This window comes from Colobus angolensis, unplaced genomic scaffold, assembly GCF_000951035.1.
Source record: "Colobus angolensis palliatus isolate OR3802 unplaced genomic scaffold, Cang.pa_1.0 Scaffold359, whole genome shotgun sequence".
Taxonomy (NCBI): domain Eukaryota; kingdom Metazoa; phylum Chordata; class Mammalia; order Primates; family Cercopithecidae; genus Colobus; species Colobus angolensis.
In genome coordinates this window covers 2,022,972-2,036,538 of record NW_012116921.1, presented here as the reverse complement: position 1 = coordinate 2,036,538, position 13,567 = coordinate 2,022,972, and the positions used below count along the sequence as shown (strand labels likewise).

The 13,567-nt window shown below is 36.0% G+C and overlaps 1 protein-coding gene across 2 annotated transcripts in view; it reads right to left on the bottom strand.

Annotated features, from left to right (window-relative positions):
- DNAJB4 (DnaJ (Hsp40) homolog, subfamily B, member 4) overlaps positions 1-13,567 on the bottom strand; it is a 37,799-nt gene that overhangs the window by 2,599 nt on the left and 21,633 nt on the right. The window contains exons 2-3 of one of the 2 annotated variants that reach the window (XM_011953167.1): positions 10,738-10,979; positions 2,056-2,624 (exon numbers count right to left, since the gene is read on the bottom strand). In XM_011953167.1, the coding sequence (XP_011808557.1) occupies positions 2,056-2,624; positions 10,738-10,948 (780 nt within the window). In that variant the 5' untranslated portion in view covers positions 10,949-10,979. Of the gene's footprint in view, positions 1-2,055; positions 2,625-10,737; positions 11,236-13,567 lie in introns of those variants that run through there. The other variant, XM_011953166.1, reaches the window with a different exon arrangement.

Genomic DNA, 13,567 nt, shown 5'->3' with positions numbered 1-13,567 from the left:
AAGATCAAAACTCTGTCTCAAAAAAAAAAAAAAAAAAGGAAAATTCCTTCAGGACATGCATTATTACATATGTCACCAAAAAAAAAAAAAAAAATAAAAAAAAAGTAAAGGATATATTCCACACTGCCCTGGAATGACATGGTTATTTTGAAGCTGCTATTAATACATTCAAGATGCAGGGATTGGAATGGGAGAAGAGGGAGAAATTCAGGACTAGAAAGAACAGGATAGGAGCAACTATTTTTCTGGAAACTATTAGGACAAGAAATATATTTGTTTCATCTAACAAATGTTTACTGAACATTTACTATATGCCACACATTCCGGCTAGATGGTGAGCCTTATAGGGACCGTGAACACAGACCTCAGCTCAAGGAATGCACAAGGAACTCACAGAAACAGAAGCAAACTAGCCATTATAATACTGTATAGTGTAGGAACAAAGGTAAGCATGGAAGTCTTTTGAGAGAGAAAGAGCACCCAACTTAACCCCTTAGATTCTGGGAGCAGAGGATACTTGAACTGAGCATTGGACCAGTAGCAGGTAGGTATTAGAGCAGGGTGACAAACAACAGTGTTCCACAGAGTAGAGCTCAAGTATACAAGATAACAATAGAGCAAACTGGGCTGGGTGGGGTGGCTCACACCTATAATCCCAGCACTTTGGGAGGCCGAGACGGGCGGTTCACTTGAGGTTAAGAGTTCTAGACGAGCCTGGCCAACATGGTAAAAAACCATCTCTACTAAAAATACTAAAAATAGCCGGGCGCGGTGGCTCAAGCCTGTAATCCCAGCACTTTGGGAGGCCGAGACGGGCGGATCACAAGGTCAGGAGATCGAGACCATCCTGGCTAACACAGTGAAACCCATAAAATACTAAAAATAAAAAAATCAGCTGGGCATGGTGGCGGGCACCTGTAATCCCAGCTACTCGGGAGCCCGAAGCAGGAGAATCACTTGAACCTGGGAGATGTAAGCCAAGAATTTGTGCCACTGCACTCCAGCATGGGTGACAGAGCAAGACTCCATCTCAAAAAAATAATAATAATAAATAACAATAATAGAGCAAACTTGGAGAAGTGCATATACATTTTAGGGGTAGACATCAGATTTAAAATTACTTATTTTAAGCTAAAGAGTTTGGACTTTATGGTAGAGGTTATGTAGGGCAATTTAAGAATTTGAAGCAGGGAACTGCTATGACCATATTTGCAGAGTTACAATCCAATTTGAGAAATAGTGCAAATAGGCTGGGCGTGGTGGCTCACACCTGTAATTCCAGCACTTTGGGAGGCCGAGGTGGGTGGATCACCTGAGGTCAGGAATTCAAGACCAGCCTGGCCAACATGGTAAAACCCCGTCTCTACTAAAACTACAAAAATTAGCTGGGTGTGGTGGTAGGCACCTGTAATCCCAGCTACTCAGGAGGCGGATGCAGGAGAATCACTTGAACCCAGAGGCGGAGGTCGCAGTGAGCCGAGATCATGCCAACCTGGGTGACAGAGCAAGACTCTGTCTCAAAAAAAAAAAAAATAGTGCAAATAAGAACTCAAGTAATAACTGTATTATGCAGTACAGTACCATTATAATTTATAAACGTATATATTTATATGAACTTATAAATGTGTATTTTTATTAACTAAAGGTATACAAATTTATTATTTATAGTGAATTATAAATTATTTTCTTCTAATACCTTTTTGTTATGCAATTATTACTCCATATTAACAATTTTAGAACAAACCCTATATACAAGGACTAATGTATTGAGATTACCAATGCAGATCTCATAAAGCACATTTGTAAAAGCAGCCTCATAGTACATAATCCAGTTAGCACTTAAAATTGACACTTTAATTCTAAGTAACTAAAGTTAGAAAATATAATCACATCCATATAAGAGGCATAATACCAGTACTATCTTAGAGGATTGTTATAATAATTATTTTTAACATATAATAGGCATTAAACAAATGTCAGCTATTATCTAGATACACTCCCTATGATTAACCACATAATTATTTGGTCTCAGGATTTTAGGTCCTACCAACTTACCTCTCGTAAACTAATTTTAGCAGTATAAATTATATTTGATCCATCCCTTTTAAATTTTGGATGATCTTTGTCTTTAATGATAAAAACAATGTCTGCTGGAATACTATTTGGTGTTTCATCTCCTTCTCTTGGAAAAGTAATTTTGGTGCCTTCTTTCCACCCTTTTTTAATTTCAATGGTAAGAATTTTGTCCTCGGATCTGTAACTCCTTCCATCAGCGTTTAGCCTTTTTCGAGAAATCTTCATTCGTTTGGTACAACCACTATATATCTCTTCAAGTGATACTCTAAGTTCATGAATAACTGGAGGATCTTGTTTGAGGCGGGATGGCCCCACAGAATTCCTGTCTCTTGGATATCCATTCATGCTGAAACCAAAGGCACTAAAAGGATCACCATCTATTTCCATTTCTTCAGAATCTCTACCACCACCCATTCGTCTTCCAAAGAAAATTTCAAAGGGGTTGGACCCTCCGAAAAATGCAGCAAATGTAGCATGAGGATCGCCATGAAAGGTGTACCGGAAGGTACCTCCTTGTCCATCAGTACCTCCTGCTCCTCCTTTCAACCCTAATTGAAGAGATAAGCATGATTAGAAAAAAGCTTGCAACTCTTAGAAGTTAAACTTTCAAAAACTGTATTGCTAATAAACTTTGGCTAACTTACATTAAAATGTATTAATATTGGCCAGAAATGCCACTTTAACTAAATACAGAACAGCTATAAAACTCTTAATAATTACATCCTAAGTTAAATTGTTAGTTTTCAAATTCTTCCTCCAAATTAGCACTTTTTGTTGTTGTTGTTTTGTTTTGTTTTGTTTTTGAGACAGAGTTTCGTTCTTGTTTGCCCAGGCTGGAGTATGGGCAAATGATGCAATCTCGGCTCACCGCAACCTCCGCCTCCTGGGTTCAAACGATTCTCCTGCCTCAGCCTCCCGAGTAGCTGGGATTACAGGCATGCGCCACCACGCCCGGCTAACTTTGTATTTTTAGTAGAGACAGGTTTCTTCATGTTGGTCAGGCTGGTCTCGAACTCCTGACCTCAGATGATCTGCCTGCCTCGGCCTCCCAAAGTGCTGGGATTACAGGCATGAGCCACTGCTCCTGGCCAAATCAGCATCTTTAATAATTTATTCCTGATTCTTTGTTCCTCAGGTAGGTAAGAAAAATAAAATAAGGCCAGGTGCAGAGGCTTACGCCTGTAATCCCAACACTTTGGGAGGCCGAGGCAGGCGGATCACGAGGTCAGGAGTTTGAGACCAGCCTGGCCAACACAGTGAAACCCCGTCTCTACTAAAATTACAAAAAATTAGCCAGGTGTGGTGGTGGGCGCCCGTAATACTAGCTACTTGGGAGGCTGAGGCAGGGGAATCACTTGAACCCAGGAGGCGGAGGTTGCAGTAAGCCAAGATCGCGCCACTGCACACCAGCCCAAGCAACAGTGTGAGACTCCGTCTCAAAAAAAAGAAAAGAAAAAAAAAGAAAAAGAAAAGAAAATTAGGAACTTCTTATCTTATAAACTACTGATCTGGCATGCTGAAATATATAAATTATATAACTATCTACTTATAAATATGTAAGTTTTTAAAAGATGTCAGTTGGAAGGTCTTCAGTAATTGATACAAAGTATAGAACTTAAATCTTTAATTTGTATTATAACCAAACATATATATAACATTTAAAAATATAAATATATTAATAAAATATATTGTAAAATACAAGATACCACATTCATACTGTTTATATATAAATAAAATAGAAATATGTAAAAATATAATGTAATAAAAAATACCATATTCATTCTAACTAATTTTATTTCAGATCATCTTTTACTGTTTAAGAATTAAAATAGGGCCAGGTGCAGTAGCTCACACCTGTAATCTCAGCACTTTGGGAGACCAAGTCGGGTGGATCACTTCAGGTCAGGAGTTTGAGACCAGCCTGGTCTACATGGTGAAACCCCATCTCTAGTACAAATACAAAATTAGCTGGGCATGGTGGCACACGCCTATAATCCCAGCTACTTGGGAGGCTAAGGCAGGAGAATTGCTTGAACCTGGGAGGTGGAGGTTACAGTGAGCCAAGACTGCACCATTGCACTCCAGCCTGGGTAAAAGGAGCAAAACTCCATCTCAAATAAAAAAAAAAAAAAGAAGAAGAATTAAAATAGAACTGTGGCAGAGAGTAAAAAAATTATAATAATGAAAAATAGTTTTTTACACACTAAAATTGTCATTCCTACTCTAGATACCAAATTTGTTTATCTAGGCATACCACATCTTAGCATTAATTTCAATGCTTGTGAGAAGAAGACTGAAATCAAGAGCTGTAAACTTTGACATGTAAGGCCTCTATATGGGTTATTTCTGTCTCTTGTGAACAATCCACCTCAGGCAACAATATAGTAACTTTTTGACCCTTTGCTTAAAGGTTCCACAAAGTAATATTTAACCCAGAAAAGATTATATTTGAAACAACATTTTCCACTACGTGTGAAAGAAATGTTCTACTAAAACCTAAAAAACAACAGTATGGTGATCTTTTAGAGGTCAATACTGACCAAGAAACAAGCAGGAAAAGAATCTAAAGATCATAAAACTATGAAAAATTCAACAGGTTAAGCTAGGAGATTCTAATATCTCCAAACAGTGAGTGATTTGAAGGCAGGAAATATATTCATTTTGCATTGCTCATGCATACAGGGCTGAAAATGGTAGGCATTCACGCTTAGTGAATGAAGGGAGTGAACTAATTCCTAAAGTCCTTCTAAATCAAAACTAAAAAAAGTGTCTTGAATATCAGTACAGAGAAAAAGGCAGAAGCAAAAACAATGTAAAATATAACCACACATATACATATATGAGAGATTTAACAATTTAAAATGCCACTAACACACAGCATACTTTAAAGAAACTTAGTTTTGCTTATGTCTTATTCTACATTTGGCTTCTTCCATTAAAAGGTATATATATACATTCTATTTCATCTAACAGAGTCTCAAGTGATATCTAAATTTTTACCTTCATGCCTGAATAGAAATCTGGAGAGATCAAGAGAGACCTAATAATCTGAAAATTGTCAAAATATGTATTGAACAATATATCCAAATAGCAGTTAGGGAAATTCCTTGTAGAAACTGAATGACAGGTATAAGCAGGACAAGATCTTTTCATAACCAGCTCATCCAAATTTCCCTTTTACAAATTTTAGTAGTATAATTATAACTCCAAATGTTAAAAAGCTAATGGCAGATTTTTTTTTAATGATAGAATAATATGTAGCTCAAGGTCATGACCAGAGTGACTCAACCAATGCTTAAATTATTCAAATCATTTTATCCTTCATCCCATAGACTTAAGGGAATATAACTACTTAACTAAGTAAACTGGGTAAATCAGCCTGCCCAGTCTAGCCTCTTATAAGACAAAATTTAAATACTTGCACCCATAATGAATTCATGAAAAGAAATAATAACGTTTTAATTTATTACATCATGGGTTTGGCTTTCTCGAAAACCTCTTCCTCCTCTGCCAAAAATGGTAATTCGGTCAGAATTACAAAGTCCCTGAGAAGATTCATACAAAGTCTGAAGTAACTTATCAAAGCTGATAAAAAGACTCCAATGCAGCTTTGAGGTTTTCCTAGACACTATTAAACAGTCAACTACACAGCTCAGACAAAGAATGAAGCTACTCTAATGAATGAAAAAAATCCTAGACCGGTGCAGTGGCTCACACCTGTAATCCCAGCAATTTAGGAGGCCAAGGCGAGTGAAGCATGAGGTCAGGAGTTCGAGATCTGCCTGACCAACATGGTGAAACCTTGTCTCTACTAAAAATACAAAAATTAGTCAGGCGTGGTGGTGCACCTATAATCCCAGCTACACAGGAGGCTAAGGCAGGAGAATCACTTGGACTGGGGAGGCGGAGGTTGCAGTGAGTCAAGATCGCACCACTGCACTCCAGCCTGGGTGACAGAGCAAGATTCTGTCTCAAAAACAACAACAAAAAAAGAAAAAAATCCTACCAAAATTCATGCCACTATAACATACATTATTATGCAAGTATCACTTGCATTGTGTAGCATATAAAACTGTAAGTAGGGCCGGGCGCGGTGGCTCAAGCCTGTAATCCCAGCACTTTGGGAGGCCGAGACGGGTGGATCACGAGGTCAGGAGATCGAGACCATCCTGGCTAACACGGTGAAACCCCGTCTCTACTAAAAAGTACAAAAAACTAGCCGGGCGTGGTGGCGGGCGCCTGTAGTTCCAGCTACTCGGGAGGCTGAGGCAGGAGAATGGCGTGAACCCGGGAGGCAGAGCTTGCAGTGAGCAGAGATCCGGCCACTGCACTCCAGCCCGGGCGACAGAGCGAGACTCCGTCTCAAAAAAAAAAAAAAAAAAAAAAAAAAAAAAACTGTAAGTAATGTCACATTAACTTTATGGTCAGTTCTTAATCATGTGCATTTTGAATGCTAATGGAAATGTTTAATATTCAATTGGATTCCCTCTGCTATTCAAATGTTTTCTAGACACTATCATCACTTTGTGTGATCAAAAAATGCACTAGAGAATCAACATTTGCCTATGATTTAGCAGGACTGCTATTATTTTACAACTAACCAGTCAACCAGTTTGCAGTCCCAAACCAAATACATGTTTGGAATACTATCTATAACAATGATTCCCACTAATTAGTTAAGGTTGACTAAAAGTTTCCAAAAGAAGAAACACTGGAGAAAAATTCAGATTGCAAAGAAAAAAACATAGTACTTTAATAACTCTTACTCCAAGGAGATCTAATATGTAAAAATCCAGATTTATAGCAAGACTTCAGTTAAAAAATAATGAGATTCTGAGATCTTTTAAACAGTTTTAATTCACAAAAATCAAATTTACTTACATGTTTTCAGAACACATAGTAAATTTTTAAAAATCCAGCTAGCTAAATATATAAGTTAAAGAATAGAACTAGTATAAAGATTAATAAATATAAGTTTTATCATTTAAACACTACCTTTTAATATTTAAAGTTACTGAATAAATCATAAGCAATAACAAAATACGGAAAGTATAAAAAAAGGAAAGTTAGAGAACTGGAATAAATGAGGATGTGTTATTGAAAATCTTTTCTTTTAAATCTCTTAATACAAATTTCTGCTGACATCCACTAAACTCTTCAAGACTAAACCTAAAACTTTGGGAGAGAGTGGTTCAGAATCCAATTTTAAATTTCTGTAGTTCTGTGGTTTCTGTTTTCAAATGATTCAACTATAGAGAAAATTTATTTTTAAAAAGAGATTTATTACATACATAAAATTAACCTCTTGTACAAATACAATTCAATTGATTATAGTAAATTGATAGAGTTGTATAACCATCATCACAATCCAGTTATAGAACATTTCCATCATTCCAAAGAATTCTCTAGTTGTTATTTGTAGCTAATCCCCGCTCCCACCTCAAGTCCTAGGCAAGAAAGATCTACTTTCTTTTTCTATGTACTGGCCTTTTCCAGACATTTCACATAAATAAAATCATACAATATGTAGTCTTTTACATCTGGCTTCTTTCATTGAGCATAGTTTCTGAGGTTCACCCATGGTGTAGCATGTTTCACAAATTGGTCCTTTTATTGCTAAATAGTTCCTCATAGAATGTATATAGCATATTTTGTTTAATTCACCAATTTATGGTGCTTTCAGATTGTTTCCAGTTTGGGGCTATTATAAATAATGCTGCTATAGGCATTCAGATACATGTCTTTGTATGGACATGTTTTTGTTTCCCTTTTATAGATTCCTAAATTTGAGGTATCTGTATTTTTTTTTCTTTCCTTTGTTTTTCTTAGAGATAGGGTCTTGCTATGTTGCAAAGGCTGGACTCAAACTCTTGGGCTCAAGCAGTCCTTCAGCCTCAGCCTCCCTATTAGCTGAGACTACAGGTATATGCCACCTCACCCAGCTAGCCAACCGTTTTTAAAACAAAACGTTTTAAATTGTGAATATTCAGAACACAAACTGGATTACTGGTTCTTTCATGCCTAAATACATAAATTTAGCATATGCAACTTATATACTTTTCAGTTCATGGTTCCTTATTCCCACCATCCCAGCTCTAAGTCCCAAGACTGTAATAACTGAGGGGGAGCGGGAAGAAGGATACCAGGTAAATTAATAGTGTTTCCATAGTCCTAAAGTTCAGTGTTTTGTTACTGCTGGAGAAACCTACGGAACCATGTCTGGATATACATAAAAGGCAAAGAGAAAAAATGTTTTCCCCTACTTTCACAGTGTATCTAAATGGGATTTTTAATAGAAGAAATGAGATATTCTGAATAAACGGCAAATAAATATAATACTTTCCTGTGAAGAAAGAATCATTCTAAAAAATAATTAAAACAACTTTCATTCAATTGTATTTTCTTTTTTTTTTTTTTTTTGAGACGGGGTCTCGCTCTGTCGCCTAGGCTGAAGTTCAGTGGCTCGATCTCGGCTCACTGCAACCTCCGCCTCTTGGGTTCAGGTGATTCTCCTGCCTCACCCTCCCAAGGAGCTGGGATTACAGGCGCCCGCCATCACACCCAGCTAATTTTTGTATTTTTAGTGGAGACAGGGTTTCACCATGTTGACCAGGCTGGTCTTGAACTCCTAACCTCAGGTGATCACCTGTCTCGGCCTCCCAAAGTGCTGGAATTACAGGCGTGAGCCACCGCGCCTGGCCCATTCAACTGTATTTTCAAGTAACCTATAACTAGAGAATGGTATTTCTGCATAATATATTTCTATGTTTTAAAAAATGTATTCTCTCCTCACTCCTCCTATCACTTATATCAATTATGTAAGTAAAAAAAAAAAAATTCAGGGTATACAGATTCAGGGTGATTTAGTTTTTTAAAAAATTCACTCACTGTGTAATGCCCAATAAAAATTAAATAAGAAAAATCACTCTAGGAAAGCACTATTAAGAGGTAATGTTAAATCAAGAAAAATGTATCATTTGGTGACTTGAAAATTCTGAAGACAAATATCCTTACTAACCCTGAATCTAATGGCTTAGCCACAAACTTGAGCTATCAGTGAACTGTTGCAAAATATTTTAAATATAAAGCAGTGGATATCTGCTTTTTCACAGGAATTCACAGTGTTATTCCATGTTTGTGAATTTCTTTACAAAATTACAAAATAACTCCTTCAGAAATAGTAGTACATTATTGGTAGTATCTCAGAATCCTGCTTAGCTTTTGAGATAAACCAAGTCATGATATATTGGGTAATATGGCCATGGGTATCATGCAGGATTGAACTGCCCAGTATTTGCCTTTTTCAATATTTACTTTGTGAGAACCTGACACTGTAGGTCCTCACCACACCAAAACCAGCAACATAAACTTCAATTTTGGGCAACTAATAGATCAGAAAAGTTAAACAAAACAAGAAGGAAAAAAACCCTCTATATACAATCACCCTGCTTATCTACATTTGTTTCATTCAAAATAAGCAGTCACTGCTTCACTATAATTTTAAGGATATATTTCTAGGAAAATTTGATGTTAAATGTAATAAAGGAATCAAAGGGATAACAAAAAAGTTTTCATAGCTACAATGATTTGAAAGCCAGTATTTTGGGGGAAAAACTAATAATAAAATAACTTAGTCCTGATGTTAAAATTTGAAAATCCCCAAACCAGTACAAGTCAAAGTTTTTTGTTATCAATTAGTAATTTGAAATAGTCTTACTTCATAGCCCCATTTATATGGAAGTGATGGACAAACCTGATTTAAAATGAAGAATGAGAAAAGGATAATCTGAAATTATCGTCTTTTACTGTGCTCACTAGTTTTTGATCTCACAATGCAAAAAACAAAAGTATGGCAGGGAGAGGAAAGGGAAGTTGTCATGTTTTTCTCTATACCTAGATAGTAAAATTTCAAAAGAAATAATGTCACCTAAAAGTAAATCAATAATTATTCTAACTAGGTGGCCATTTTAGGTCAAAAATTGTATTTCTGAGATCTCATTTTCTTGGCACACAATTATTGTTTACAATTAAGCTAAAAACTTGTTCTGGTATTTTATGACATCAGGAAAATTCTTTCCTCTCCAGGCAGAATGCCAAAAACAACTAGAAGCTAAATGCCTGCGCCTTCTGCTTCTGAGAGTCACAACTCTGTCTTGTTCAGTCTAAACTAGCCTTGCTATAAGAAAGGCAAAAACTACTTTTTGTTTTTGTGAATACAGTATAAACTACTCAGAACCTGAAACGCCAATCTTAAGGTTTTAAATGACTAAAGACTCTATTGGTTGTTGCAGAAAATTTGTTAGAAAATGAAACAGGTTGCATAAGACTTTTGACACAATTTACTAATAGGTATGGAAATTCAAGGTTTCTTTTAAAATATACAATGTTAACATTGTAAGTCTAATGAAAAATATGTATAATACAAAATGCTAAAATAAAAAAGGCAAACAAGGACATTTCATTCATAGCTCTGCAATACTCATTCATATGATCAGAGATGAAATCTTGTTATTATCCATTATTTGTCCTTCTACTTTTCATATGACTGAGAATCCAATTTAAGGACAACCACAAGCTGAGAGAGAGGGGAAAAAAGGCTGGGAGAGAGAAAAAAAAAGAGACAGAGCCGAAGAGACAGAAAGATATGCAGAGAATACTTACCTTCCTCCCCAAACTGATCATATATTTCTCTCTTTTTAGGATCACTCAATACTTCATAAGCTTCTGCGACCTCTTTAAATTTTTCCTCTGCCTGAGGAGATTTGTTCTTGTCCGGATGAAATTTGAGGGCTTGTTTTCGGTAAGCCTTTTTAATATCTTCATCTGAAGCTCCTTTCTCAATTCCCAAAATGCAATAATAGTCTTTCCCCATTTCGAATGCCTTGAAATTAACTTAGATTTCCCTTTGTAAAAGAAAACAGTGTCCCCAGTCTTAGCAATAGACAGATTCTAAGAAAAATAAACCAAGCTGGGTATTTTAAAAGTTAATCAGCAATTCAGCTAGCTGTCTTAAGGCAGCAAGCAGACAGCGTCTCTGTATTCAATCCTTCCCCAACGGCTCACTTACAGATAAATATACACTACACAGGAGACAGCCTCCTTCTAGATCCTCCCATTTTCACTACGTGTCTCTGTACTTTCTAGAACAGCAAATGCTACAGGACGTCACTTTCCCAGCTGCCTCTAGTCAAAGTACTGAGCTATGTTTTCTCCTCCTCCACGATTAACTATTCATTTTCCGACTGGCTCTACCATCTTTATTTCCTAATTAAACAGGCCAAATGGGTTAACATGCCAATATTTCAACACAGAATGTCACAACTATATATTTATGTATTCCATACTAGGTGAAAAATCATTACAGCCATTAAACACCATATGTGAAAAGAAGTTAAAGTTAATATACAGATAAAAGGAAGGCTGACTCTGCTTTAGGCATTATTTAATTTTAAGCTTTTTTTTAAGTATATGATATTAAAATATGGGTTACTTAAATTAGGATTTTTAAATAATTTACATCGTCTTCAAATATTCCTGACATCTATCAATCAGAAACACCAGAAACTTTGTGTACTAGTTTCACATTGTTAAAATATCATCTATAATAAAATTCAAATGCGTTATTTTAAAATAAGTAAAGGACTTAAACATGATTTTAGCTAACTAGTTATTTCTAGTATACATGAGTTCATAGTTCTGGCAAACAAATATTTATTTTTGAAATTTTAGTATCTGGATTTAGTTACTTCAACTAAACTAAAATTGAATGAGGTCCCTGCCACCCCCTCAACCCCTGTCCCCAGCAGCCACCCTACAGGGTCCCTATTTAAAGAATTTTGGTGCTGCAGGAAAGCTAGAACAAAGTATCAGGTTACAGACAGTACATACTCATGTTCCTTACAAGGCTTAACTGCAACTGGATCAATGTAAAATTTGGATATGCCACTTAAGGGGCAGTAGTATGAGAAATATTTTTTTCTTTCAAAAACACATTTCCCTAATTATAAATATATATGCATTGTTGGAGATTTTGGAAAACACAGAAAAAAAGTTTTTAAAACTCTCCCTACAATACCATTTTAAGTAATCCCTGTTAAATATTGCTGTATTTACTTCTAATCCTGTTTTCTATGAATATTCATGATTATTTGGTGTAGTTTTATAATTTTTTGTTAACAAAGTTAGATTATAGCATTTATATATCCTTTTGATGCCTGCTTTTGAAAATATAACATATTTTGGGCATTTATGAGACATTTTCAATGTATATAACTCATCTTTTATCTCCTGTATGGAATTCTCATCTTTTCAAAAATGTTCTCATTTCTGTTAGATAGATAGATTAATAAGAAAATGTCAAAAGAATTGCACACAGTCCAAATACCTTGAGTCTGTAAACATTAAAAAAACCTTTATGAGGAAAAGAAAATGTACATATATGTTTAGAATATAATGAAGGGTAATAATCATGTGTTAACCTTTAAAGAAATGAGAACGCCTACTCTGTATGCCAAGCAATGATGATTCAGCAATTCTTTCTGAATGTTCATCTTTGTGCATTTTGACAGCTATGATTTTCTACTCTTCAAAATTCTCTACTTTAAAGACACCTTGACATTAGAAATGTATAACATTGATCTAGCCTACCTGTAGGTTACAGAGGTTTGTCAGCTATTTATCAATTTTTTTAGCATCACCAAGAAATACTCAATGTCAAAAGGTACTTTCAAATCCAAAAAACTTAGTGAAAAATGCTAATATCCCAAAGTCACCTTAAGACTCCCAGTTTTAAAAAGCATATTGCCAAACTGAAATCCAGTGCAAGGATCAGTATCGCACAGAGTAAAAACATAATAAAAAATCACCTATTACAAAATTCATTTCCAAGGGAGTTCCTTTAAATATTCATTACCAAAGGAATGGTGACTTTACTATTTAACAATCGGAAATTGTTCTGGTGGGTAGTGTTTGCAGAAAAAAAAAATACTTATTTGATTCAATCATTTTCAGAGAGCTAGGAATATTATCAAAACTTGACACAGTAAATTATTTTAGAGAACCTGAAGACTGGGTCTTTCACATTTGTGAGAAATTGTATTATATCTTAACAAACAGAAAGAAATCTGGCTCCCTAGATACCGAAAAGGGTGAAAGGGGATTTTCACATGTCTTCAAATATCACACACACACATAAGAATCATAGTAGTAAAGTTGAAAAGCAAGAATTCGCCTCAACATTGACATTTCAAGTTAATAAGAAAGCAAATAGGCCGGGCGCGGTGGCTCAAGCCTGTAATCGCAGCACTTTGGGAGGCCGAGACGGGCGGATCACGAGGTCAGGAGATCGAGTCCATCCTGGCTAACACGGTGAAACCCCGTCTCTACCAAAAAATACAAACAACTAGCCGGGCGAGGTGGCGGGCGCCTGTAGTCCCAGCTACTCGGGAGGCTGAGGCAGGAGAATGGCGTGAACCCGGGAGGCGGAGCTTGC